The sequence below is a fragment of the Chrysemys picta genome, chromosome 19 (genome assembly GCF_011386835.1).
Source record: "Chrysemys picta bellii isolate R12L10 chromosome 19, ASM1138683v2, whole genome shotgun sequence".
Classification (NCBI taxonomy): domain Eukaryota; kingdom Metazoa; phylum Chordata; order Testudines; family Emydidae; genus Chrysemys; species Chrysemys picta.
Window position 1 is genome coordinate 13,576,950 of NC_088809.1, and position 27,986 is coordinate 13,604,935.

At 44.0% G+C, this 27,986-nt stretch overlaps 1 protein-coding gene across 1 annotated transcript in view; it reads right to left on the reverse strand.

Moving 5' to 3' along the window:
- Positions 1 to 27,986, reverse strand: part of GALNT17 (polypeptide N-acetylgalactosaminyltransferase 17) — a 281,880-nt gene that overhangs the window by 147,794 nt on the left and 106,100 nt on the right. Inside the window, exons 4-5 of the mRNA XM_005283448.5 lie at positions 25,212 to 25,386; positions 18,293 to 18,490 (exon numbers count right to left, since the gene is read on the reverse strand). Coding sequence (XP_005283505.1) covers positions 18,293 to 18,490; positions 25,212 to 25,386 — 373 coding nt within the window. The remainder of the gene's footprint in view (positions 1 to 18,292; positions 18,491 to 25,211; positions 25,387 to 27,986) is intronic.

Consider the following 27,986-nt stretch of genomic DNA (forward strand, 5'->3'; position numbering starts at 1 on the left):
CAGAGACTTTCAAATATTCTCATTCATGCAGTACTGTGTAAAGGTCATAGGTGACACTCTGGGCAGCACGTGACATGGCTTCCTGACACACTGTCTTAGCTCACTTTTCACCCTTCATGGGAGATGTGTGTCTTGGTCACTAAGCGACTAGTTTTATCATTATAAAGAAAAGAAAAGACAACAACCAAACTTCTTTCCTCTTTTTTTAAAAGAAGCAGGAAGCTGAAATCCCATGTGGAAAACGTATTTGTGAAGAATCTCAGCAGAGCACCTGGAAACCTGTCAGACATTCTTTTCTCTCCAAGGCTGGACCTGACAGGAACATCTATTTTAAATAGCAAACGAGATAGAAGGCAATTATACAGTGCCCATTTGTGAAATTGATTGATGGCTTTTCTAATTAAAGGGGGAAATAGGGGCAGAGTGGTGCTGGGGGGAACAGATTATTTCCCGTTCTAATGTCAATCCACTAGTTAGGAAAAGAAAGAACTCCTTACAAACACTGATAGCTGGTGACTTTATTCTAATTTTCTAGTCAAATGGACCTGTTGAAAATTAACACAGAACTTTCAGATCTTGCTGCACCAGCCCAAGAGATTCACAGCCATTTCCTTAAATATTTTATGTAATTTCTTTCTGAATTACTTGACTTGAAGGGAAAACAGAAATAAAGAGGAGGTTACAATTGCTGAGTCGTCAACTAGTGCCTGGTAAATGTCACCACAAAAGGACTGTGCTGGGTAAATTCAGAAGTTGTACCATGTTTTTTTCTACTGCCAGCAAACTGCACTGCGTGCAGTAAAGATGGATGAAAGATGGTTGGGTAGGGAGATACCATGGAACCAGACACCTCATTGAAAACACAAGGGATTATAGAACTGCAGGAAACACAGATGGAAAAGCCCATCTGAGTCCAACCCCTTGCAGGGCAGCTTTCTCCCGAGTGATGCACAGATGCAACAAAGTTCTGCATGCATCCTTTGTCAGCACATGGCTAATCCCATTGGCTTCAATGGGAGTATACACCATGCTTAAATTTAAGCACGTGTGTAAAAGGATCGGGACCTATTTTATAGCACCCTCCTCCCACCAGACCGGTTTTTGCTCTTGCTGAATGAGCTCCTTCCTGGGTTAGTTCTGAGCTTTCTCAAGGAATCCAGGGAAGCTGTTCCCAGCAGGGTTAGTTGTTTTATTTTAAGCCTTCTCAGCAAACCAACCAAAACCTTGCAGCCTCTTCCCTCAAAGTCTGTGCAAGCCAAGCAGTCCCTTCCCCAAGTCTGTCCCCCACAGCAGTTACTTCAGTAACCTAAATTTCCTGGCTCTTACCACAGAGTCTCAGCAATAAAAGACTCCACACAGTCTCCCTCTGTCTGTTTGGTTTCTGGAACTATTCATCTCTGCAGTAGCTCCAGCGGCAGTCCGTTCAGAGCCTGGCACCCAGCCCCAGAGCATTCTAGTCCTCCAGGTCCTACTGCCCTCTTTTATAAAAGTTTCTAGCTTTCTCAGATGCAGTGGGTGGGGCTAATCAGCCAGCCAGTCAGCTGCAGGTCTCTGACCGCCAAACAATGGTATACCTGGTAAATACTTTGCTCAGTGAGGCTTGACCACTGTGGGACCAAGAAGTTATAGAACAAAGTACAGGATGAGGGCCTCATCAGACCAAAAGCTAGGGACAAACATGATGTCTGATAAGGCTACGGTATGGGAGTGAACCTCAGAGCTCCTAAGTGTTGTGGCCCCCCATATGTCAATTGCTTTAATATGGGGTGGCAGGCTTTAACTAGTCAAGCAACTGATGCATGCAGGAATTAAGCAGAACAGAGTGTGTGCTATTTAGAGACAAATATGAACAACTGTAACTATCACCCATTAGTAAGAATTTCTCTCTCTCAAAAGTGGATTGTCTATAGGGCACTTGGGAACTAAAACAGGCATAGGGCTTAAAACATAGCATCTGAAATCACATATGGTGAGCAGTGAGGAAGCAGGGCATGTCATAATATACTCAATGTTGAGTGCTGTGTTATTCATCATGCTTGAGGGGAAAAAATAGAGCGACGAGGACTCAGCCCCCTAATAAAATACTGAGAATCAAAAGCGATGGTGTTGCTCTAATGCCAGTGCTGTGGCATTGGAGTATTAAATGGACAGGGGGAGATTCAGAGTTCATAAATGCCTCGTCGAATACCTGCTCTTTCTATTCAGAGCCAACGCAGTTAACATGCTGTCCCTCTAGATGAGATAATTTTGTGGCATTTACTGGAAAGAGGTTTGTTTTGGATAATCAAAAATGCAGTTAACATTTGTTGGAGTATTCTTTCATTTACATATGAATGGATACCATCAGCAAAAATATCCTACAACCCTGAGGTGGTTTTTTTTTTTTTTTTTTTTTTTTTTTTTTTTTTAAGGACCAGCTAAGTGATCTGCTTCATCAGGCTTTCTCAAGGGTACCAGCTAATTGCACAGAAATTAGCCAGATGCCCGTCTTTCCTTTTGGGGGAAAAAGATGACCCTGTAATAAAAAAAGAGCTGACTTGCTCCCAGTGTCTTTCCAAAATACAGCTCCTGCTGGTGCAGCTCGAAATGCATTCCTTGCAAGATTCTGTTAAATGTTTGGGTTGTTTTGATGTGTGACCTATAGGCAAAAACACTGGCAACAAGGACTCTACGTTCCAGAGTTCAGAAAATTGTCTCTTTCAAAGCTCAGTTCTTTTTCAGCCACGAGACTGGTGCATGGCCCATAGGGCATAGCAACATGCCTTGCAGGAGCCTCCGCTTGCCCTCAATAATAGCAATTTCGATAGCTGTTGCTAGATCCAACCTTAAATTCATTTTAAAATGAAAACTTTTAGTTTGATTTGATTTAGTGCATTGCGCCCGACAGGAGAGACATGTCTGAGTCTTCCATTGATGGCAACTTACTCTGAAAAAGCCTGCAGCTTGACCATCTTTCATGTCTACCCGGCCCGTCAGGGGAGTGACTCTTCTGTCAACTACCACTACTACTCAGCCTAAGGACATCTTACTATACAGTGTTATCTTCTCCCTTTACTAGCTAACGGGCAAACTTTTAGCTTAGTAACTGTCTTTCCATATAACTGAGAAGATGCTCACGATCCTATATATTTGTTTTCTCAACTGCTGAGCCAAACCAATCAGGCAGGCGTCGGTTCGGATTTACAGCTGCAGTGAACCACGAGGGGAACTCAGAAGGGGAAAGCGTTGGGGACCATCTGGACTTTAAATAAACAGACTCAGAAGTGCTACTGCTTAACTCTTGGATTAGACCAATAGCTTCACTGTCACCTTTAATGGATGCTTCATATACCTGCTCCTTGAATGGGTTCATCCACTAGTAAGAACTGTTCAACAAAGAGAGCTCCCTAGACTCCATATGGCTAGGGGAACTATCGGCCAGTCAGCCTCACCTCAGCCCCTGGAAAAATCATGGAGCAGGTCCTCAAGGAATCAATTCTGAAGCACTTAGAGGAAAGGAAAGTGATCAGGAACAGTCAGCATGGATTCACCAAGGGCAAGTCATGCCTGACTAACCTAACTGCCTTCTATGAGGAGATAACTGGGTCTGTGGATGAGGGGAAAGCAGTGGATGTGTTATTCCTTGACTTTAGCAAAGCTTTTGATATGGTCTCCCACAGTATTCTTGCCAGCAAGTTAAAGACGTATGGGCTGGATGAATGGACTATAAGGTAGATAGAAAGCTGGCTAGACTGTCGGGCTCAACGGGTAGTGATCAATGGTTCCATGTCTAGTTGGCAGCTGGTATCAAGCGGAGTGCCCCAAGGGTCGGTCCTGGGGCCGGTTTTGTTAAATATCTTCATTCATGATCTGGAGGATGGCGTGGACTGCACTCTCAGCAAGTTTGCAGGTGACACTAAACTGGGAGGAGTGGTAGATACGCTGGAGGGTAGGGATAGCATACAGAGGGACCTAGACAAATTAGAGGATTGGGCCAAAAGAAACCTGATGAGGTTCAGCAAGGACAAGTGCAGAGTCCTGCACTTAGGACGGAAGAATCCCATTCACTGCTACAGACTAGGGACCGAATGGCTAGGCATCAGTTCTGCAGAAAAGGACCTAGGGGTTACAGTGGACGAGAAGCTGGATATGAGTCAATAGTGTGCCTTTGTTGCCAAGAGGGCTAACGGCATTTTGGGCTGTATAAGTAGGGGCATTGCCAGCAGATCGAGGGACGTGATCATTCCCCTTTATTCGACATTGGTGAGGCCTCATCAGGAGTACTGTGTCCAGTTTTGGGCCCCACACTACAAGAAGGATATGGAAAAAATTGGAAAGAGTCCAGCAGAGGGCAACAAAAATGATTAGGGGCCTGGAGCACATGACTTATGAGGAGAGGCTGAGGGAACTGGGATTGTTTAGTCTGCAGAAGAGAAGAATGAGGGGGGGCATTTGATAGCTGCTTTCAACTACCTGAAAGAGGGTTCCAAAGAGGATGGATCTAGAGTGTTTTCAGTGGTACCAGATGACAGAAAAAGGAGTAATGGTCTGGAGTTGCAGTGGGGGAGGTTTAGGTTGGATATTAGGAAAAACGTTTTCACTAGGAGGGTGGTGAAGCACTGGACTGGGTTACCTGGGGAGGTGGTGGAATCTCCTTCCTTAGAGGTTTTTAAGGTCAGGCTTGACAAAGCTCTGGCTGGGATGATTTAGTTGGGAATTGGTCCTGCTTTGAGCAGGGGGTTGGACTAGATGACCTCCTGAGATCCCTTCCAACCCTGATAGTCTATGATTCTATGACTCTAGGTGAAGGCTATGAAGTGAGGCCAATTGGTGAAAGAAAATATTTTCGCTAGGGAAAAAAAATAATGTTTTCTTTGACTAGCTGAGAACTACTGCACAAGAGGCCCAGAGAAGTGACATGTACAGCAGCTGCTGCTTCTGAGGATCCTAGGTCAGTTTTTGATGCTAAAGATTTTAAAGCAGGCAAAATGTATAAAGTCATGAGTACTGTGTTGGTGTCCTTGACGAAAAGATTTGGTGGTCTCAGTTCAGTTACTTCACACAAAAAAAAAAAACCCAAAAACCCACTATCACTATTAGCACGAGTCTGAGTAGAGAGGCCAGAGATTGAATGGTCCATGGACACAGAGCTATTCTTTTATCTCTAATGGTAATCTCTCCAGAAATACAAAGACATAGTGAGGGGCTACATTTTCAGAAATAAGATTAAGGTACTTGTGTTCTCACAAGTAACTTTCTGGGTGAGTAATGACAACCTGTGCATGAGCAACAGCAATGATAGCATTGTCCTCCTGTAGCATTTCTCATTTGAAGGTTTCAAAGCACTCTGGAAATTTTAATTAAGTCTCTAACAGTTCCTGGAAAGTAGGTAACTATTACTTCGCCTTGTTTTACCAGTGAGGACACTGGGGCAGACAGAGGTTTAGTGACTTGCCACAGTCACATATGGATTTAATGGCAGCACTGGGATTAGAACTGAAGTCTCCTGAACCCCAGTCTCTGTGCTCTAAGGACAACTCCTGCTATCTTCCAGTAACCCATTTTGTCCATAAAAATGTGTAAGCTGTGTGAGTACAATTTGCAGGCACTATATAGGTACTTGTTTCAAAACTTAGCTCAATGCAGACAGGCAAAAACAGAGATCAGAAGAGTTAGGTGCGCAGGGGAAAACCGGGCCAATACAGTTTGTAAAGCCTCCAACATTCCCATATAGAGGCAGCATGGAGCATTCAGGGAGCACACACTTCTTTCTCCCACAGATGGCTATGATAATAAGGATCTTTTAATTTAAACTATGCCTATTTATGCACCACTGAGTGAAAAAGACAGTGGATTAAAGTGCACATAAAAGGAAATCATAGCCCTCAGCACTCACTCTCAAACATTCCCTTTTAAGTCTCTTTGATGAAGGGCTGCTATATTTTGTCACTCAGTGCAATCGACTCTATTATCACTTCTTTGTTTTGAACACCCACCTCAGAAGTCATTAAATACTTGGCTTCTTAATGAGAATAGATTATTCTTAGCCAATAAATCATTTAAATGCCATCTGCTAAAATAAAAAAGAAATTCAAAGAGCCAATTCACCCCCCGTATATTTTCTCTCGGTTTATGATTTAAAACTAGAAGACATTAGTATAATCAATCAAATATAGCTTTTCTCCTAGGGGAAGTGTGAACAGACCACAGAAAAGGCTCAGTTTGGCTTTGACTTACACATCCGCTTTATGGACAACTTAGAAGCAATTCTTCCAGCATGACACAAATTCAGTACATTTCTCTTGACCCGGGTTTGTTTAATTATTATTGAGAATATTTATTGTTATTTATCTTCCATTTATTTGGTAACTTTTATCCCAAACACTTTACAAATTATGGGCCAAGCCCTGCTTGCCTTATGACCACACAGAATTCTTTATAAAATGTACGACAGACAGACAATCAAAGCTGTGATAGCCTTCAACTATCCAAACCTCACACAGAGTTTCCCATGCCTCAGGGAATCTCTGCAAAATTTGGCAGCTTAAATTATCCCTCTGCAAAGTAAAGTCACCTTGAATAAATAGTGTGTGTGTGTTGGGGGGGCAGTATTCTTGCTCAGTTCTCTAGTCAAAATATGTTGTTAGTTATTTTCTCTCATTTAAAAATCAATTTAAAATTAAAATCAAGAAAATCAACTAGGTTGTGTTTTTCATGTAGCTTGCATTGTCATTGCAAAGCTTATCACCGAAAGATAAATCCAACGTAAGGGAGGTGAAAGTTTCCTGTAAAATAAAATACTTTGAAGGTGGTAAAAAAAAAAAAATTGTGGTTTAACCTTGGGGTGGGCGAAAAAGTAAGATGCTAACCCAAATCTGCCCATCCTGTGAGCTGAAACCAGACCAAATCTGTTTCGAGTTTAAAAAAAAAGAAATCAGTTCACTTCTTCCTCCCCCCCTGTTATTTTTTATTTTCATATGCCTCTCTTCTGCTTCGTTCCAGCCAGGGTAAAGTTCTGAAATACATTAAAAAAGAATGACCTAGCTGTATGACTGGCCCATTTGGAAACCAGAATCACTGGAAATCGCATTAAATTAGGCTCTCGTATGATTTATTCATTAAAAAGTTTAAATGTGTAGGTGCTTATTACCAAAGGCTGCTCCAGCAACAGTAAATCACAGTGAAATCATGCATAAGCCTGCAAGCAAGTGCTCTTCCCAGCCTGGTCTAAGGCTCTGATCCTACATACTCTGCAGTCAATGGGAATTTTGCCTTTGATTTCAAATGGTGCAGGATCAAACACTAAAACAATGTCCATGCGACGCGTATGGTATAGTTATTGCCTCACTTTCTGTAATCCAGTATGAGTCTTCCATCTTCATTACATAAACAGTTCTTTGCCCCATGATGCCACTGCACTAAGATTTGAAACCTGCCTCAGTTTACAAGAGAGAGATGGGCCCTTTGGTCTAAAACAGGCTTCCTCTGTTGTCTGAAATTACCCAGATTTATTGACCTTCAGGGCCAGGTGCAAGGCCAAGCCATATACACAGGCCGTTGCAGAGGTGGGCTTTGGGAGGAGAGGATTTGGGGGGGGTGAGCAGCTTGATTTTGTTGTAGCAATTTATTGCAGGAGCTTTGGATAGGTGCCCCTCCCCCTCTTTGAGTACAAATCTATATAAATAGCTCCGATGATAGCTCTATAGTTGTTATGAAGCGGTCATTGATTCATACGTCTTCCATACTACACAAGCAAAAACCTACACAACGTGTTATTCAGAAAAAACAGGCTGGGTTTTCAAAAGCATTCAGTGTTGGTCTATCACTGTCTTACATTGAAATCAAGGGGAGTTTTACCATTGACTTCAATGAGAGCATTGTCAGGCTGGTGCTGAGAGCTTTTGAAAATTCCACTGTGGTTACAAAGGAATAAAAATCTTACTGCAGTTTGCACAATCTCATTAAAAGCAGTAATCCTTCCAAAAACAAACAAAAAACAAAGTAATCCTACGTTTTGTCTAAAGTCAGTTTCCAGAGATGTTCTGGGACTTTTCAGAATAATCGATACCGAGGAAACAATAAATAATCACAATAATTTTACCTAATCTTATGAGGTCCTACCATTGTCATCCACGATTAATTGTCTGCATAAACTCAGAGTTACTAGATGTCTTTTGATAAAAATGCTACACTAAGCGTCTAATGCTGGTTAAAGTGTTCATAATAGCTAAGCAAGCTTGCCTAAATCAATCTATTACAGTTTTGATGCGCTGCCATAATAGGTTAACCTGTAAAAGCTTACGAGGCAGCATGGAAGTGAGTTCCCCTGAGCCTGAAAACTCATTTGCCATCAAAATGCATGACGACAGAGGTTATTCTGGGAAATCTATTTGATAGTGAGGCCAATCTAAAAATATGTGCTTGTCCTGTGCAAAACAAATACTTCAAACTTGAAGTGTAGCCTGCAAGGATTCTCAAGGGCTAGACTGGGAGAAGATGGAATCAACCAATGAGTGGCGATAAAGCAAGCACAACATTTACTAATAGGATTGAATCTGCACAAGTTCAGAGTAATGATCAACAGCAGCAGATGAGTGCTTCGAGAACTAGAAAAGAGTTGTGATTTGGAATCTTAGGGCCTGATCCAAAAACCCACTGGCTTTCCATTGACTTCAGTGGACTTGGGATCACATATTTAGAGCTGAACCTAACCACACCATAAGCACACTGACCACTTTGTTGGCCATCTCAGCAATGCGGCTGAATGAGTGAATATGATGACTGAATTATCTTTTTACTCCTGGAGATGGCACTTTTCACAGTGGCACATTAGCGGAGCACTGCAAGGAAAGCTTGCCCTACCTTCTACGTCTACCTGGCACACAAAATGGAGATCTCCATTTTCCTGTGTTGTCAGTGTGGCCCTTTTCACTATCATTAAATTCACTCTTCAAGTCAAAGTCTAAGAGGAACACATGGGGGAAAAACACAAGATAAATGCTGAAAAATTTATTACAATAAAACACTATGTAAAGGTAACAAACACACCTATAATCCCCGCACTCTGGGTGAAATTCATCATGGTGCAGGGGTTTATCACAAGATCTGTATGCTACTTAAGCCTTATGATTGATACTATAACAATATACAATAAACACAAAGTCCAGAAAAATGTGGGTGGTGTCTAAAGATAGACATTTAAATCCATACTTAGTCCCCAGTATTGCATAAGCATCTGCTAGCATCCACCCTTGTCTGGGTGCAAATTCCCATTGAACCTGCAAGTCAGGATTGGGAGAAGCATTAGGAAGTCAATGGGCTTGGAGAACTGCACTAGCCTTAGGTACTAAAAGAGACTGCAAGGTTTTCATAGGTACTGAGCAGCTGCAGCGTCCACTAACTTCAAGGAGGAAGGATTAGCCATGTGAAGCTTTATAGAGTATTGGTAGGCAAAACTCCCATTGACTTCAGTGGGGGCAGGATATAACCATATATATATGCTCACTGGTGCTTTACAGTGTGATTTTTCTCCCTTGCACCAAAAGGGAAACTTAATTGTGTTAGAACAGTGCATAATACCACAGAATATTGCATCGTCTTATGGTTAGGGTACTAGACTGGTACTCAGGAGATCTGGGTTTGATTATCAGTCCCAGTCTGAGACCTGGATTCCACTCCTGGCTTGGCCTGCTGGGTGACCTTGAACAATGACTTTGCCTCAGTTTTCTCATCTATAAAATGGGGATGGCACTTGGAGATCTACTGATGAAACACTATATTACAGGTAGATATTAATTATTATTATTATTATTATTATTGCCAGCTCTGCCAATGGCTGTGTATGTCCCTGGGCAAGTCACTTAATTTCCCTGGTCAGAATTTTCAAGATTAACTAGCAGTTCAACTGGAAACACCTTAATCAGGCTTGATTTAAGTGCTGGGCACCCATGCTCTGAAATTGTGACCTCTCAAGGTGTCTTATGGTGGGCAACAAAAAATTGAGGCATCCAGAGTCACTGGTCTCTTGAAAATCTTGGCCTCTTTGCCATCTGTATAACAGGGATAATATTTTCCTCCCTTGCAGGTACATTGTGAAGATAAAGCCATTAATGTTTGTAAGGCACTCAGATATTGTGGTGATGGATAATCAGATGAGATAATTCGGAATGAATCTTGGCCATTTTTTTTCTTCTCATGAAAGAAATCTATCCTGCATTCCTAGTTATTGGCAATCAATAACTCTCAACATTGAGTTCCATTGTTAGCATTTTTACAATGAACCTTAAAAAAAATTACATTTAAATGAATAGTTGTCTGTCTCTCTACACAAAGAAATGAAATACTATGTAAAATAACAACAAAATGATATAGCATTATCCAGTTTAATCAACTAGCTGTTTCAGAACTGTCACAATATACACCAGGCTGTTGAAACAGGACCTTTTGCTTGTCATCTCTGAGACAGCCCTAGAAATGCGCTTTCATAGCTCAAGGACATTAAGTGGGCGTTTTGCTAAGTAAGTAAAGGTATTCAGCAGCAGTGCGTCTGCATGTCAGATTGAATTGATCTGTCCAGTCAAGTGTAGAAGGTACACCGAAAATGTCAGGAAATCCCATTATAACCATTCGGGAATGCTATGTTCACAACATTGTCAACGGACCCACAGACCATACAGCAGAGTTCCAAAACATTCCCTTCTGCATAGGGGCTAGCATATTCTACCACTACTACCAGAGAAAAATGACAACTCCAACTCCCAAGTCAGACAAGCATCCCTATTTGAGAAGGGAACTTAACTTTAAGCATCTGCTGAAATGCTCTTGAATAAGGAAGGATTTAAGCCTAAGTTTTATTGCTTTTCTGAATTGGAGCCCCACGGTCTGAGATGTCCTGCAAATGTATAAATCCTAACAAACCACGAGGCTGTCTTGCATAGAGTATGATGAGCGTGTCTCGCCATAAATCTTCCAAATATTGGTAACTGCTATAATGGTTCTGTTTCACTGAGTTTGACTTCAGTGAACTGAAAGAATGAGAGAGGAGAAACTGGTACCTTTTGAAATAGCATCCCAATTGTGGGAAACTGAGAACCCCACCACTGCACTGTAAAAGGCTTGGAAATCAAACTCTGCCAGCTGTGAAATTAATAATTCTTTGAGCATTGTGAGAGGTAAATTTCAGCTTTGGAATGTGCTGTTTTTAGACAAGATAATCAATCAGTGATTTCACAGCATTTCTAAGTGACCTTTTGGTGCATCCTGCACAATACAGGAGGTGTTAGGTTATTTTCTTTTTCTTTAAAGTATTCTGTTTCTTTGAACTCCCAGTAAATGCTGATCAATAACCAATAATCACAAAATACTGGATACACAGACACAATATTTTGTGTATACACACACAAACTAAAAAAAATACTCCATTAAGAAATGCAAATCAAGAGAGCCCAATGGTGATGATTTAATCATAAGATGATTGTTTCAAGTATCACTTACTGACTTCTCATGGTGGGAGTTCTAATTTAGATGTGATCCATTACATTGGAATCATGATTTTATCTTTTTGGCAGAATTGGTCCATAGCAGCTCAGTTGGCTTGGCAAGGAAGGTCTATTCATAAATCGTCTGCATGCATAAAAGAGTGCTAAGAGTCAGGACATCTTTATATAGCAGATTCTTTCACATTATAGGAAGAAACGTGAAAGAGGAGATGTTTTATGGAATCCAAAAATTACACCTTGTCCCACCTAGTCATTTAAAAAGCCTATTTCAGGGTCACATGGTACTCAAGAGGAAGATGGCTACTTAGTCCCAGACTTCTTGACTCCTCACATATTAATTCATCTCTAATCATTACTTTCCTCGCAAATGGGCAATAAGTTTATGTCATAAACAATTAAATTAAACATCAAACGATTGAATAAGGATTCAAATGAAAAAATGAGAGGCAACAAAATATCTAAGCCTGAATCCCCTACACCAGGGGTGGGCAAACTTTTTGGCCTGAGGGCGACATCAGGGTTCTGTAACTGCATGGAGGGCCAGGTAGGGAAGGCTGTGCCTCCCCAAACAGCCTGGTCCCTGCCCCCTCCCACTTCCCGCCCCCTGACTGCCCCCCTCAGAACCCCTGACCCATCCAACCCCCCTTCTCCCTGTCCCCTGACTGCCCTCCCCCCTATCCACAGCCCCGCCCCCTGACAAGCCCCCCCCGGGATTCCCACGCCTATCCAAACCCCCCCGTTCCTCGTCCCCTGACCACCACCCCCAGAACCTCCATCCCATCCAACCACCCCCTGCTCCCTGTCCTGACTGCCCCCCGGAACCCTCTGCCCCTTATCCAACATTCCTCCCCCCCAACCTCCTAACCATGCCACTCAGAGCACCAGGACTGGCAGCCGTGCGGCCCGGTTGGAGCCAGCCCCGCCGCCGCGCTGCCCGGCAGGAGCTCGCAGCCCGGCCGCCCAGAGCGCTGGCGGCACAGCAAGCTGAGGCTGCGGGGGAGGGAGGACAGTAGGGGGCAGGTCGGGGGCTAGCCTCCCCGGCCGGGAGCTCAAGGGCCGGGCAGGATGGTCCCATGGGCTGGATGTGGCCCGCGGGCCATAGTTTGCCCACCTCTGCCCTACACAGATGAAGCAGGAGACCACAAGGTTACAGTAAACCTTCTGCCCACGCTGTCTCAGCCCTGAAAGAATTCCTCACAGAAGGAGAGGATTCAATCTCAAAAGGTGTAGGTGATGTAAAATCCCGAGTGGCTTGCTTGGAAGATGAGCTACAAAAGACTGCCATTGGAACCAGTGAAATTAAAGAAGAAAATGCCTCCTTAAAACTTAGATTAGACAAACATTTAAAGAGCCGATACCAGGCTGGCCCTAGACTAAATGGTGCTGCCCCGATTCATTTGTAAAACTTTTGAATACCTTATTTTGTATTGCATTTGTAGCCCATTCCACGACTTTGATCCATAATTTGCCTGCATGGTTTACCCCTGTCATATAAGACTGACTGGCGACGCCGTGCCCCTTATATACCCACGAGGGCAGGGCTGACAACATTCTAGGAGGTTTGAGGAAAATGTAGTTCTCAGAAAGTCTGGCAGGTTCCACGAGATTCTACTAAGGTCCAGAACATTCTAGGAAGTTAGTGAAAAATGAACCCACATATGGAATCCCTGAATCATTTTACTTCAAACATCCTGTTTTCCCTTTTGTCGCTAACAACAAAAACAGCACCCCAAGCCCAGTGCCTCCAGGAGGTTGCCTGGGTCTCCTGCCCCTAAATCCAGCCCTGAGCCTATTTGCTTGGTTTAAAGCAGGAGCCTGGAGCCATCTTGAGGCTGGGCCATATTTTAGATGAGTTGTATGCCATCATCTTGCTTTGCCTGGATAATTATCTCTTGTGAATTATCCAGGGGAGAAAATTGTCTCCGAACACATTCTTTCCAGCCTCTGCTGCTGAATATTCTGTAGGTCCAGAATAAAGATTGTGTAGAACCAGATATCCAGGAGCAAGTCAGACCATCCCTTTCCATTTATTTTAACACATAAGTCTCGATCGGGCTCTTCAAGGCCTGTTAAAAACCAAGCATGTCAAAAATGTAAAACTGAAACAAAAACAAAAACAATATTTACCCCCTTACTTCAATCTCCTTCCTTTATCCTAAAAGGTCAACTGTATGAAATAGGCAAGATGTTTTTAACCTTGTTTTGCATATTATAATTTAAAATTTTCCCATGTTTCCTTGCATAATTACAGAGTAAAAGACAGCTATTCCTTTCAAGGAAACATTGCCATAAAATGTACAGTTCAGAGCACTATGCAGCAAATAATATTATTAATAATAATAATAATTGAAGCAGTTTATTTCTGTTTGTATATAGTTACCCATTATAATGGAAAGAGGCGGTATTTTACACATTTATCTTCCTCATAACGCTTCTCCTGTTGCATATTAATAATGCTGTTTTAGCAAGTTGTTAAATTATTTAACATTACTCAGAGGCTATTGTCTCTGTTTTGGCATTCCTTTTCCATATAGCTATTGGAAAGCATTTGCCCTGTAATCCATATTCTCTCTAAGCCTTTGACTCTTACTTTCAAGTGATTCAACTCTTCTCAGCTCGAGGGGTCAGTGCCCATGTTACTGGACTCTCTAATGAAGTGAAGACAAATGATTATGCAGGCACCTCTTGCTACTGCTAGTGTAGGTCTGTAGTGTATCTCCATCCATCTTCACAGATCTCTGCTTTTCTGTTTAGTCCTCCTACGTTTTTTGCACAATTGCAAAGGTGGCAGTCAGGAACATGGAAATTGTCACAGTGGATGAGCCCTGAGGTACACCCAGTCCAGTATCCTATCTCCAAAAGCTGCCAGAACTAAATGCTCCAGAGGCAGACGTAAGAACCTTGCAGTAGGCAGATATGGGGTCATCTGCCCTCCACATTAGGGCTTATCCTGATCTCTGATCATTGAGACAGTCTTAAATCCTGAAGAATGGGGTTTAATAATCTTTCCACAATTTTTTGATCATTTATAAATTTTAAGGCCATAAGGGACCATGATGACAATTTAGTCTGACCTCCTGCATAAGACAGGCTAAAGGACCTGACCCAATAATTTCTGCATCAAGCTCCTAGCTTCTGTGAAGAATATTCATCTGTTCTGAGACAGATTAGATGGCATATGAACTGGTGACCATTTGCACACAAAGCACAATGCCTTCCACTGCTCCACAGAGCCATTGCATTAATACAGAATTAATTATGATCTCTGGATATTCTCAATATCCGTATAAACATCCACACCCTTTTTGAATCTTGTTACATTCTTGGCCTCAACGATTTCCTACAGAAGTGAGTTCTATAGTTGGGGAATCCTCTCACAGCAGATCCCACACTCGGGGCTCCCGATCCTTAACAGAAGACATAATTGCTGGATGATATCTGTGCTAGTCATTTGTTTTCTTGGGGATTTTTTTTTTAAATGACAACCTGTTAATCATCAGAGAAGTATCTGTGCATCCAACCAGATGCTCCCTACAGTACATGGGAGAGCTACACCATATCCATAAACAGCATCAAGGGCAGGAAAATGCAGATTTGGATCAAAAGAGGCCTGTTCTGGTCTTACATTATTTTAGAAGAAGCGCAAGAGTTACTTTAGCAGGGACCCTGTGGATCAGCAGCCATAGGGCGAGACAGAGCAGGTGAACGAAGGCAGCAGCTAGATGGGTGAGGGAGGGAGAGGTATCAGATCAGCTTGACTCCTTACCTTTCCTCCAAAACCCACTCCCCTCCTCCCTTTCTCCGTCACTGACACAACAAGCACAATTCTCCCCATCTCTCAGACCCATACATTGGGGGTTATCTTTGATTCCACCTTCTCCCTCGCACACACATTCAGACTGTCTCTGACTTGCATCTAAAATCAGGGCTTATTTCTCTGTCTACACCTCATCCATGGCCCTTATCACTCACATCTCAACTGCTGCAACCTCTCCACTTTGCCACCCCTCCCACACACACTCCAATGCAATCACAATGCAGCTGCTATTTGCCTACAGTTTCCTTGCCTATTGCTCTGACCACTTCATCCCCATTTTTCAGATCTATCCACTGACTCATCCTCTCTTCACAGCCCTCCCCTTCCTCAATCAGCCGCTCTTCTAGGGTTGCCAGGTGTCTGGTTTTCGACCGGAACACCCAGTCGAAAAGGGACCCTGGTGGCTCTGGTCAGGTCGGCGGCACAGTGGGGCTAAGGCAGGCTCCCTGGCTGCAGTGGCTCCGCGTGGCTCCTGGAAGCAGCAGCATATCCCCTCTCCAGGTCCCAGGCATAATGGCAGCCAAGGGGCTTCGTGCGCTGCCCCCACCACAAGCGCCAACTTCACAGCTCCCATTGGCCAATGAGAGCTGCGGAGGCGGCGCCTGCAGACAGGGCAGCTCGCAGAGCCACCTGGCCATGCCTCTCTGTAGGAGCCGGAGGGGGGACATACTGCTGCTTCCGGCAGCTGCCTGGGGTAAGTGCCGCCCGGGGCCTGCACCTCTGACCCAGCCCTGATCCCCCTCCCACCCTCCAAACCCTCGATCCCAGCCTGGAGCTCCCTCCTGCACCCCAAAACCATCATCCCCAGCCCCACCCCAGAGACTGCACCCCCAACCAGAGCCCTCACCCCCCATGCCCCAACCCCCTGCCCCAGCCCTGATCCCCTTCCCAGACTCTGAACCCCTTGGTCCCAGCCCAGAGCACCTTCTTGCACCCCAAACCTGTCATCCGCAGCCCCACCCCAGAGTCTGCACCCCCAACCAGAGCCCTCACCCCCCCATGCCCCAACCCCCTGCCCCAGCCCTGATCCCCTTCCCACACTCTGAACCCCTTGGTCCCAGCCCAGAGCATCCTCCTGCACCCCAAACCCCTCATCCTCAGCCCCACCCCGGAGCCTGCACTCCCAGCTGGAGCCCTCAGCCCCTCCCGCACCCAAACCCCCTGAGCCAGCCCCGTGAAAATGAGCAAGTGAGTGAGGGTGGGGAGAGCAAGCAAGAGAGGGAGGGGGGATGGAGTGCGTGGGGGCAGGGCCTTGGAGAAGGGTGCGGCTCAAAGAAGGGGCAGAGCAGGGGTGGAGCAAGGGTGTTCGGTTTTGTGCAAGTATAAAGTTGACAATCCTACAGTCTTCCCTCTTATTGCGTTTCCCCCTTCTCACCCACGCTGTGTACAATGCCAGGCTTCTCCTGTCCACCTTCTCACCCATGTCTTTGTGCTTCCAGGCTGCTCTCTACTCATGGAACTCAGATCCAACCCTTCAAATCCCCTTCAACACCTATAAGAAATCTATCAACCAATGACAGCTAGGCTTAGGGGAGGGGAAAATAATAAAATGTCTATTTGTACGTTAACATAGATTAGACAGGTTATTGCCCGTTCACTCACTCTTCCTACGTCCCATATCTTTTTATATTGTAAACTCTTAGAAGGAAGGACCACGCCTGTCTCTGTATACTATGAAGAGAAACATCAATATTGGAACCTGGGCACTAGTAAAAGATCAGTAATATATCAGTAATAATAATGCTATACATAACTGAACAATAGCAATAACAGTTCTCCATTCCCACCCACGGCATTCGTTTTTGGGTCTTTTAAGGTACTTTGGGGAAGACTTTCAAAGGTACGTATGGGAGTTTGGCGCTCAGCTCCCACTGTAAGTTGATGGGAGCTAAGCATCTAATTCGCATTTGTGGTCTTCTCTATTGCTACTGCTTCCACATCCAACATTTCGGTCACTGAAAAGTTACTGTGCAATAGGAAATTGTAGGGGTTGCCACACTGTTACCATGTCCTTAGGACCACAGATTCCTAGAGTTGAAGGCAACATGACATCATCTAATCTGAACCCCTGTGTATCAGAAGTCATTAAATTTCACCCAGTTACCCCTGTATTGCGCCCAATAACTTATGTTTGGCTAAAACATAACTTCCAGAAAGGGCTCTACGTCTTGATTTGAAGATGTCAAGAAATGGACAATTCACCATTTCTCCTGGTAGTTTGTTCCAATGGCTAATCACCCTCACATTTAAAAAAAAAAAAAACCTGTCTTATTTCTAATTTAGATTTCTCTGGCTTCAGCTTCCAGCCATTAGCTCTATCTCCATTAGACCAGTTTTGCCTGAGAGATTTTTCCAGGATACACCTTTTTAGTGAGATGGTATCCGGATCATTCTGTTGTCAGCAGGGATTTAAAACCATATTTAAAGAAAATAGATTATAGGCCTGGATATTGTGTTCTTGGAGTTGGGATAAAATGTAGGTGTTTTCCCATGCCTACATTTGTAACAGCAGGCAAAATATGCCTGGTGGTAACACCCCCTTAGCACCCAAGTCCATAGCAGCACATTATAAAAGAGCAATATACTGTAGCAGGTAAATATAGTCCTGTAGCCGCTTAGACGTTGTCCGACAAATTAAATTATATGAGAAAAATCACCTGATTCCCCATTAATTTAAAAAGTTAACAATAAATATAATAACCTGAATTGTTTTCTCGTAAAGTGACATTTTAAAATCGACAATTAAAACCTGTGCTTGTATAGTGCAATGGGGTTCTGATTCCTTACTGGTGCTCTGAGTATGGATGCAATGTGAAATAATATGTTCCTCGCCTTGGAAAAGTGAAATCCCTCACCACAGTAACATATGAACACACACTCTACTCTCAGTTTATTACATCATTGCCACAATTTCTGGGCCATCTTCCTTATTCTACGAGTCATTCCATTTCACTGGCTCTCTTTGATTACTGAACATGTCCCTGGCTCCACAACATACCTGATTGGCAGTGAAGGGTCACCAGCATCCCACCAGTCTTTGGGAGGGCTAATGTACATGCACCATAACTCCCAGCTGTATCCATGGGCAGAGTTCTCATAACGCTGCACCTCAAAGTTGTCCTGCTTGATATTGTCGATTGACGGAAGAATAACCCTTTTCCGGTTTTCTTGGATTCGCGAAAGAACTGGCTCAGCCCTAAAAGGCCAAAAAAAGGAAACAGAAAAGGGGCATTAACTGCTGTTATAACACAGATGAACACAGTAGCACTTTAACAACCCACGTACCTGATGGCAACACTTAGGTTATGTCTATGCTGCAATCGGAAGTGTGACTGCAGGACAGGTTGGCATACCTGTGCTAACTTTAATCTACCCAGCTGGCTAAAAATAGCAGTAAAGGCATGGTGGCATGGGTTTCAGTGTGCGTTATACAAGTCTGCCAGGGACCCTCCATCTGTACTGGTATTGCCAGCCCGCGCTCAAGCCCACGCAATCACACCTCCATCTGCAGTGTAGACATACCCATAGTGAATGCCTTACTTCTGCTAGCTTGGACAGCACCCCTGTAGGACACGACAAAGAAAAAGGACCCATTTCTGCTCTCACTTAAGATGTATAATTCCAGTGACTTGTTGGAGTTATAAAGATGCAAGGGACAGCAGAATTCAGCCAACAGAGTTTAAGTGACTTGGACTAGGCCACACAGCTATTCAGGGCTTGTCTACACTACAAAATTAAGTTGACTTTATCTAATTTGACCTCGAGCCTTTGAATTAATTAAGTCAATTGTGCATGGCCACACCATGCTTATTGTCTTGGTGGAGTGCGTCCTCACTAGCAGTGCCTGCATTGATGCACAAAGCAGTGCATTGTAGGTAGCTATCCCAAAGTGCAACTTGCCGCCGTATGTTTTGGGAAGTTTGTGCAATGCCTCATGGGATCAAAATATTGTCGCAGATAGAATGGGAACATTGCATCGGCATCCCATGGTGCACTGTGCTCAATGGCAAGCAACTCAGTGGTTTTCGCACCTTAAAACTGCCGCGCATACGCCATAACCCCAAAAGCCTGGAGCCTGCTCAGTTGTGCACTCTTGCTGTGAACATCTCAAACACCTCGCGCCTTCTCCTGCAGTATTTCCAGAGCTGAAATAGGGTCCACTGTGTGGAACATAGCGATGTCCTGCAAGCAGCCCTGCTCCAAGCCATTGAAAAAACAATTCACAGTTGCTGCTGGCAGTCACAGAGCAGCTGTACTCTGTTGAACGCCATTTCTGGTCCTGTGAAACAAGCACTGACTGGTGGGACCACATCATTTTACAGGTATGGGATGACGAGCAGTGGCTGTAGAACTTTCGAATGCGGAAGCCACCTTCCAGGAACTTTGTGCAGAGTGTTTCCCTGCTCTGCAGTTCAGCAACACAAAAATGAGAGCTGCTCTGACAGTGGAGAAGCGAGTGGCGATCGCTATTTGGAAGCTTGCAATGCCAGACAGTTACTAGTCAGTGGGGAATCAATTTGGAGTCGGTAAAATCAACCGTGGGAGCTGCTGCGCTCCAAGTGTGCAGGGCCATTAATCGGCTTCTGCTACGAAGGGTAGTGAGTCTGGGAAATGTGCAGGACATAGTGGATGGTTTTGCTGTGATGGGGTTCCCTAATTGCGGTAGGGCGATAGATGGCATGCATATCCCCATCTTGGCACCAGACCACCTTGCCAAAGCGTACATAAACCGACAGGGATATTTTTCAATGATGTTGAAAGCACTGGTGGATCACAGGGGGCGTTTCACCGACATCGACGTAGGATGGTCGGGGAAGGTTCATGACGCGTGCATCTTTAGGAACTTGGATCTGTTCAAAAAGCTGCAATCCAGGACTTTCTTTCCAGACCACAAAATGAACATTGACGACGTTGAGATGCCTATAGTTATCCTGGGGGACCAAGCCTACCCTTTGCTCCCATGGCTCATGAAGGCATACACCGGCCATCTGGACAGAAGTAAGGAATGGTTCAACTATAGGCTCAGCAAGCGCAGAATGGTGGTTGAATGTGCCTTTGGTCGTTTGACAGGGCGCTGGAGAAGTTTACTAACAAGGTTGGACCTTAGTGAGGAGAACATCCCCATGGTTATAGCTGCCTGCTGTGTGCTCCACAATATCTGTGGGGAAAAAAGGGGGGAAATTTTCCGCAGGGGTGGGCAATTGAGACCAATCACATGGCAGCCATTTTTGAGCAGCCAGACACCAGGGCAATAAGAAGAGCACAGCAAGGGGCGCTGCGTAACCGCGAGGCTTTGAAAAGCTGTTTCAATAATGAGTCACAGTAACGTGAGCTGCTTGTCTGCATTGTGCTTTCCCAAACCTTCACTTGGCTTGTATCACTGTCCCTGTAAAGCCAACCCCCCACCCAAGCCCACTGCTTCTACTCAATAAAGAATATTTGTTTCTCAAATCCATTTACTTTATTTAACAAACATAAGTGAAGAGGGAAAACAGAAAAATAAGGTAACCTTGGGGAAAAGGGGTTGTAAAGTTGGAATGGGAGAAACATTTTCAGCTGTGTAACATAATACCACATTCCAGACCATCAAAGGTCTGTGAATGGACACCTTCTGTTCCTTGTACCCTCCTCCTGAGTTAAGTTAAAGAGATAATGGACTTTTCTCCCATGCCTCAGGGAATGCTTTGGGGAGGGTGATTCTGCGCCAGGCGATGCTGGCTGGCTGTCCACCAGGGTCTGCAGAGGGACTCTACCCTCCTGCTTCTGTTCCTGCAGTTCAACCAGATGCCTCAACATGCCTGCTTGGTCATAATCCGAAGCATCTCATCCTGCGCCGCACACTCTTGCTCATTGGAAGCTTTCCTGCTCTCCCTGTCCATGTCTAACTTCTCGGGCAGTGAAATCCTCCAGCCTCTCAGCTCTGTGTCAGCTGTCTCAGAGGTGTTCATTATCTCAGTGAACATGTCCTCCCGCCTTCTCTTTCTCCTCCTTCTACTCAGCGAAAGTCTGCATTCAGATGTTGATGACACGCTGAAGTCATGTCGGGAGCAGAGGTAGCTAGTCAAACAATGGCCCTTCCCCACAGCACCACAGAAAGCTGTTTACAAATGGTGGGGGGTGGGTTCACTCTCAAATTGCAGAATCTCACATGTGGGGCCCCAGTCCCCTATCAGCCACTTTAAACCTTTAACTACTTGCCAACCCATGCTGAGCACAGTAAAGGCACATTAGCGGCCGCGTGGTTTGGCGATCCAGAATGTGTGTGTGGGAGGTTTACATGCCTTTTTTGTTCTTGTAATGGCACTTTTAATGAGAACTTCCCCTGTTTCCCCTAGGAGGTGACCCGAGGTGATATCAGTCTCCTGAGGGTAACAGAGGCGGAAAGGAAGGAGATGCTGCAAGCGTCTGGGGATTGACCCGGTCCTTATGCTGCTATGCTGTGTACCATAATGATGCCAGCAGAATTCATTCAGGAGTTGCGTGGGAAAGTGTCCTACCAATTAAATTAAATTAAATTAAATTAAACCATGGTGGAAGAAATAAGACTGCCCTGCCCAGAAAACTTCTGCAAAGGATTGCAGAGTCCCTCAATGAAAGTTTCCTAGAGATATCCACGGAGGATTCCTGTGCTATCCCAGTCCACATAAACAGTCTTTTCCAGGGGCTACCCTCTGCATAGCTGGAGCGTCCTCTTATAAGCAGAGAACCACAGCACCTCGCTTTTTCTTCATAGTAAACATGCAATACCACCGAATGTGGGCGCCCACTAAAGTTTAACCGGACTTTGACTGTAACTTTATACTCAACAGAGGTGCCTTCCCCGGCATCCCGGTTGGCCACCGAGATGTCCTGCAACCCACCGGGCTCCAGGGTTAAAAATATTTCCTGTCTCTCAGGGATAATGGATCCACCGCTCACCTGTCTCCCATTCTTCTCCTCCTCCTCTTCCTCATCCACCATATTGTCTTCCTTGTCGTCCCTACACTCACACACTTGTGAGGTGTCCACATTGCTTGTGGGAGTACTGGTAGGGTCACCCCGGAGAATCGCATGCAGCTCGTTGCAGAACCGCCATGTGTGGGGTTCAGCACCAGAACAACTGTTTGCCTCCCTTGCCTTTTGGTACTCTTGGCAAAGTTCTTTTATTTTCACACGGCACTGCTGTGTGTCCCTCATGTAGCCCTTCTCCCCCATTCCACGAGCGATCTTTGCATAGATGTCAGCGTTTCTTCTGCTGGATCGGAACTCTGCCTGCACAGACTTCTCCCCACACAGCGATGAGATCCACCACCTCCCATGCAGACCTGGCTGGAGCACACTGGGGGCATGTAGTCTCCATGATCAGCTGTGCTTAAGCTGGCATGCTCCCAATGCTGATCAAACAGGAAATGGGAAATCAAAAATTCCCAGGATTTTAGCAGGGGAGGGGCTGTTTCCTGTGTACCTGGCTGCAGTGCAGCAGAGTTGAGAATGATCTCCAGAGCGGTCACAGATGAGTCACACGTTGTGGGACACCACCTGGAGGCCATTTAAGTCGAATTACACAACGCTGCATCTGCACTACCTCGCAGTTGACTCATGAAAATCGAATTAAGTGCTACGCCTCTTGCAGAGGTGGATTACAGAAGTCGACGTTAGAGGCACATACATTAACAGGTGTAGACACATACATTAATAGGTCGACTTAAGGCGGCTTCCTTCAACCTAACTTTTTAGTGGAGACCAGGCCTCAGTGACAGAGCCTACATTTGAATTTGAGAGTCCCTTGCTCGCAATGCTGTGCTCAATCCATTAAACCACTCTCTTATAAACATACTCGGAGAGTAGAAAGTGAACACAAAAACCAGAGGCAAAGGAAAGTTCTTCATTTTCCCAAGATTCAATGGATACTTTTTTAGGTCTGCAATGCAGCTTTGTCAGCCACCAGGGAGGCTTTAGAAGTTTCCGAGCTCCCACTTCATGGGATTTCCTGCCTGGGAGAAGCATGGACACATCAATTATGTGGAACTATTATCAATTAGGCTACAGGGGACAGCTGCTGTATATGGAATTCAAATAGCAACATACCCATATGTGTTAGGGTTTAGGCTCTCTCTTATGCAATTGAGTATTCCTATGCAAAATTCATGGACCCAGTGGAGAATACCACAGTACACACAAAGAAGCAATTTCACAAACCAGGAAGAATTTAAGGTATAAAGGCTTTACAAGACCCGCCAGAGCTGAGCTTTCATGCAGAGACAACACAGTCCATTTTGTAGTGGCTTAATGTGGTTACAAAGTGTTATAAACATGAATTCAGCTGTGTTTTAAAGAGCATTTCCCCCATCATTTTAACCAAGAAGGTATGAGACCAGGCAATGTAGTGAAAAAGGGCTAGTTTTTCAATACTGTCTTCTGACATTCCACCTACAAAGTCAGAATGTGTACAGTAAATATTTGTATATGCAGAAAGGCTAACTGCACACTAGTGTTCATTTGGGAGTACAATTACCTACTTTGCACACAATGGTGCATGCACATTTTGCTGGAGAAATTTAGGAAGCCCAACAGGGACCAGATTTCCCAATATGAATACTTAAATTGCCCTTGAGATCCTCGACTTGCTTCCACAAGTGGATATTTGCAGTGAGTGCAGGCAAATTTTCTGGCTGCAATTTGCTTCCTCCTCCCTCCCCCACTTCTGAAAATGTCTCTCTAAATATAAGAAATTAAAGTAAATACAGGCAAGGCTGTGCTGGTACCCAAACAGCATTTCCTTGAAACATGAACACAGAAAACCAGACATGGACCCAAGCCACAAAATTCTGATCTGGAACCCTGCTTCTGCTCCAGCTGAGAGTGTTCAGAGCTGGGGTTTTGGGTCAGCCTCCCCTTTGTGAAAACAAGAACCACTGAACAGACAGGGCTCATTCTGCCAAGGATCTAAGCAATCAGTGAGAGGTGAGGATGCTCAATGTCTGCCAAGCTCAAGCTCATAATGCAGTCAAAGGAGCAATCTGCTACTCTCATTCCTTACTGATAGGAAAAGCTGCTTCAACAGTGAGTTCAGTAAATTATTCCCGTACACATGCATACAATCCAGTTTTGAAAAGCTAGCAGCCTAATCATTGCAGCATTTAGATGGGAATACAGGTACCGTGTTAGAGACAGCCTTCTGAATATGTCCTTATTCATACGAAAAATGCGATAACTCTACACAGAATGTGTTTTCTATTTGCAGGTGATATAACATTTTCCTGGTAGATGATTTTTTCTTTTCCTCTCTTCATATCACACAATGAAATGTGCATTAGCCTCTTCTGTCTCCAATATTCTAAGCATAGAGCACAATTTTTTTAAAAACACATTTTGTTGCAAAATATCATTCATGGAACCTTTTTGTTGTGCCGACTTAGAAACGTAATAGAATTTCCTCTGATACTTTGTGCTCTAGATGCATCAATCCTTCTGAAAGAGTCCCATTGAAATACTTTCTGCTGTCCTTGCACTTTTGAACTTATTTTCAATTTAAGAAGAATCAAACCAATACAAAACATAAACCTTCCCCAGAGAGAGGAAGGTAGAAAGGCCTATAACATTGGAACCATTCTCTTTTTCAATTCCCTGCTGCCTCGTCTTTTTAGCTTACAGAATTCACTCAGGTCAAGGAGGGGGCACTGATCTGAACAGAATAAAATGTGAGTGGGGGTAGGATGAGTGGAGAAAACAGGGACTTTAGCAGTTCTGCAGTGTACTGCCTCACCCAATCCAGGGTACGTTGGGGTAGAAGGAAGGATCTAGCTTTATTAATTTAATGGCCACATTTGCAAGAATGTCCATGCTAAATTATACATTTTCAGCACGCCAGATTTATTCCCTTATAATCTAACCACACCGTGAAATCATTAAACCTGATTTCGTTTTATGATACCTACCAGCCAGCAGTGAATTCCACATGGGCATCAAAGAATCCAGTGATGTGGCCCGTAGCGGCTTTCCAACCTTCAATTCGAGCTCGGATCAGGCCTTCCCTTTTCTGGTTGCGCACCACCTTCACGAGCCCCGGATATCGTTTATTGACGTACTCTTCCAGAGGTGCCTTCAATTCCTCTAGAGGAGAAAACCCAGAGAGCCAACTCAAAAGGAGCAACAGTTTCCATAGGGAATCTAGTGTATTAATCGACTCTTATCACTGGTGGAGCTCACTGGTACAGGATACCTTAGAGAAGCGGCTAGTAGGAAATGCAGTAAGTAGGCCTAGTCAATGTTAATTTGGGAAAAGGGAATTTCAGGGAGCTAGAAGGCTGAGCTGAGTGAATAAAAGGACAAAAAACACAAGTCTTTGACCAGGATGTTGCTACTGTGTTACATCTAAGGCAAAATTTTCAAAAGTGACTAAGGCACTTAAGTACCATTTTCTAAAGAGTCTTAAGCTTCTAAGGGCCTAGCTGCCTCTTGAAAAGGGGACTTAGACACTTTTGAAATTATACCCCTACTTCTGTATCTTTGTTCCTAATTTCTGATCATTTGTTTAGCCCCCATTAATGTCTTGGACAGTCCCGTCACACAGTTTCTTTTTTAAATACTTGTTTGTAAATTTGGGGCTAGATTCTTTGCCCCCAACCAGTTCCTTTGTGACATTCAGACAGCACCAATGAGCTGGAATGTGGGTGTATGGCCACCACATAGATGGTGTAAAGCCAGCATCACTGGCTCCTATGCAGCTACCGAATAGGACGTGCTTTCAGGGGTGTGTCAGAAGCATTGTCTTTGGGATCATGGCCAGCGCGCATAAGATAGGACAGTACCTAGGCTACTCTGATTTAAACTGCAATTGGGACTGGTTTGGTGCAAACCAACAGGATGAAGGAATCATAACCTGGCTGTGTCGTCTCCCTTCCAAACTCTCCTGTGTCAAGTAATTCCCAACAGTGGAGAAAATTAATCTTAATCTTTATTGGCTTTCCCCTCTCTCCTAAATGTGATTTTAATGTATTTTACCTTTTTGCTCGTCAGCTATTTCCTCTCTTTGGACTATCTCTGCTTCCCAGGCTTTTTATCACTCTGTCCTCTTAGCAAAAACTGAGAGGCTTAGAGCAAATATGAAGGGACAAGGCTCCACAGAGTAGCAAGAGACCAGGTAAACTTCCCTGCTGTACGTGGGGCACTGTTTCATTATAAAATAAAATAAAATAAAATAAAATAAAATAAAATAAAATGTCACCAATACTGTTAAAAGAATCAAAGAACTACTATAGTTGATGTTAGTGATTTTGCCTCCTGTAGGTTTGAGTGGATTGCTGTGAACATTGCAAAATGAGATCAGTCGACCAGTTTAATCAGCCGGTGTCGTTTAAATTGCTGCAAACTGCACCCCTCAGTTTCTCCCTTTCCTGTGGCTCAGCCTTGCCATATCAATATCCGTGTTGGTTGCATACAAACTTTGCCCTTGGACTACCTGAAATCCTTACACTTTTATTTATAGCAATGAAGAGGTTTCTGCTTCATTCAGCGGAGCCTAAATATCATGCGCTATAACTACTTCTACTTACTGGGAAACTGCTGATCATTTAATTAAGTTGTTTAAGGCAGCGTACGCTCTACTGCTGAGTATGTAATGGCTCTAAGTTTCTAGAGTCACTCCTGGTACCAAACTTATTAGTACTTTCTGATGCCTGTGGTGTATAAAAGACATGCAATGTAAAAGCAATCTCTAGTGTATGCACATGGAAGCATATAAAAAGAAATAAATAAATATTGAATGCTGGAGTGTCAGATCAATTATGGAAAAGCACCCCAAAGTCTGGGTGCTTATCCACACATTACTGGGACCAAAGCTCTTGAGTTTGTAGAGCTGGACTGGAAGTCTCATGAGACTAGACTCTCCTGGAAGATTTCCAGCACTGCCTGCTTCCAACTAAATTAGAAACACTTGGCAGTCCTGCTTCTAGCCCCAGATACAACCTGCCTGCAAAAAAGGGGAAACTGTAGCAAGTGTTTTTGATTCTCAAAACAAGGTTTGGTTTTGAGTTAATAACATGCAAAACACTCAGGCTAGGGGCCTAAAACCCTTATTTGCAAGGTATATTCCATTGAATACTACTTAATTCTCTGTTTTTTTTAAAAATGCTCTACCTTTTTGCAGACTAAGAGGAATGCAGGACTGTATCAGAAATTCTGCCCTTTCCCACGAAACCTTACATGGGGTAGTTTATCTGATTTGTCCACAAAATAAACTAATGCAGAATAATTAAAATAAAATGCACAACACTGGGTATAGTCTTTGATATGGTTGTTGGTATTTCTCCTCCCTTGTGCCAATCATAAACAGGCCAATCATAAATTGTGCTGGGAATTGTACAAAATTAGTTTGCAATTCTGACAGCAACCAAAACATGCCATGTGAGGGAGGCCGGGTGATGCAGTGGATAGAGGAGTGACTGGGACTCAGGATATCCAGGTTCTGTTCCTAGCTCTGCTTGGTATCCTTGAGCAAGTCACGTCACCGTTCTGTGCCTCAGTTTCCCAATCTGTAAAATGATGATACTTACATCTTTTATAAAGCACTTTGAGATCTACTGATGAAAAATGTGATATCAGAGCTAAGTTTTATTATGTACCAAGACAGACCGCAAGCATCATATTGTTAAAACAAATTGCTGGAGAATGACACTCATTTCTGCAGGGCTCAACGGCTCCCTGATATTACC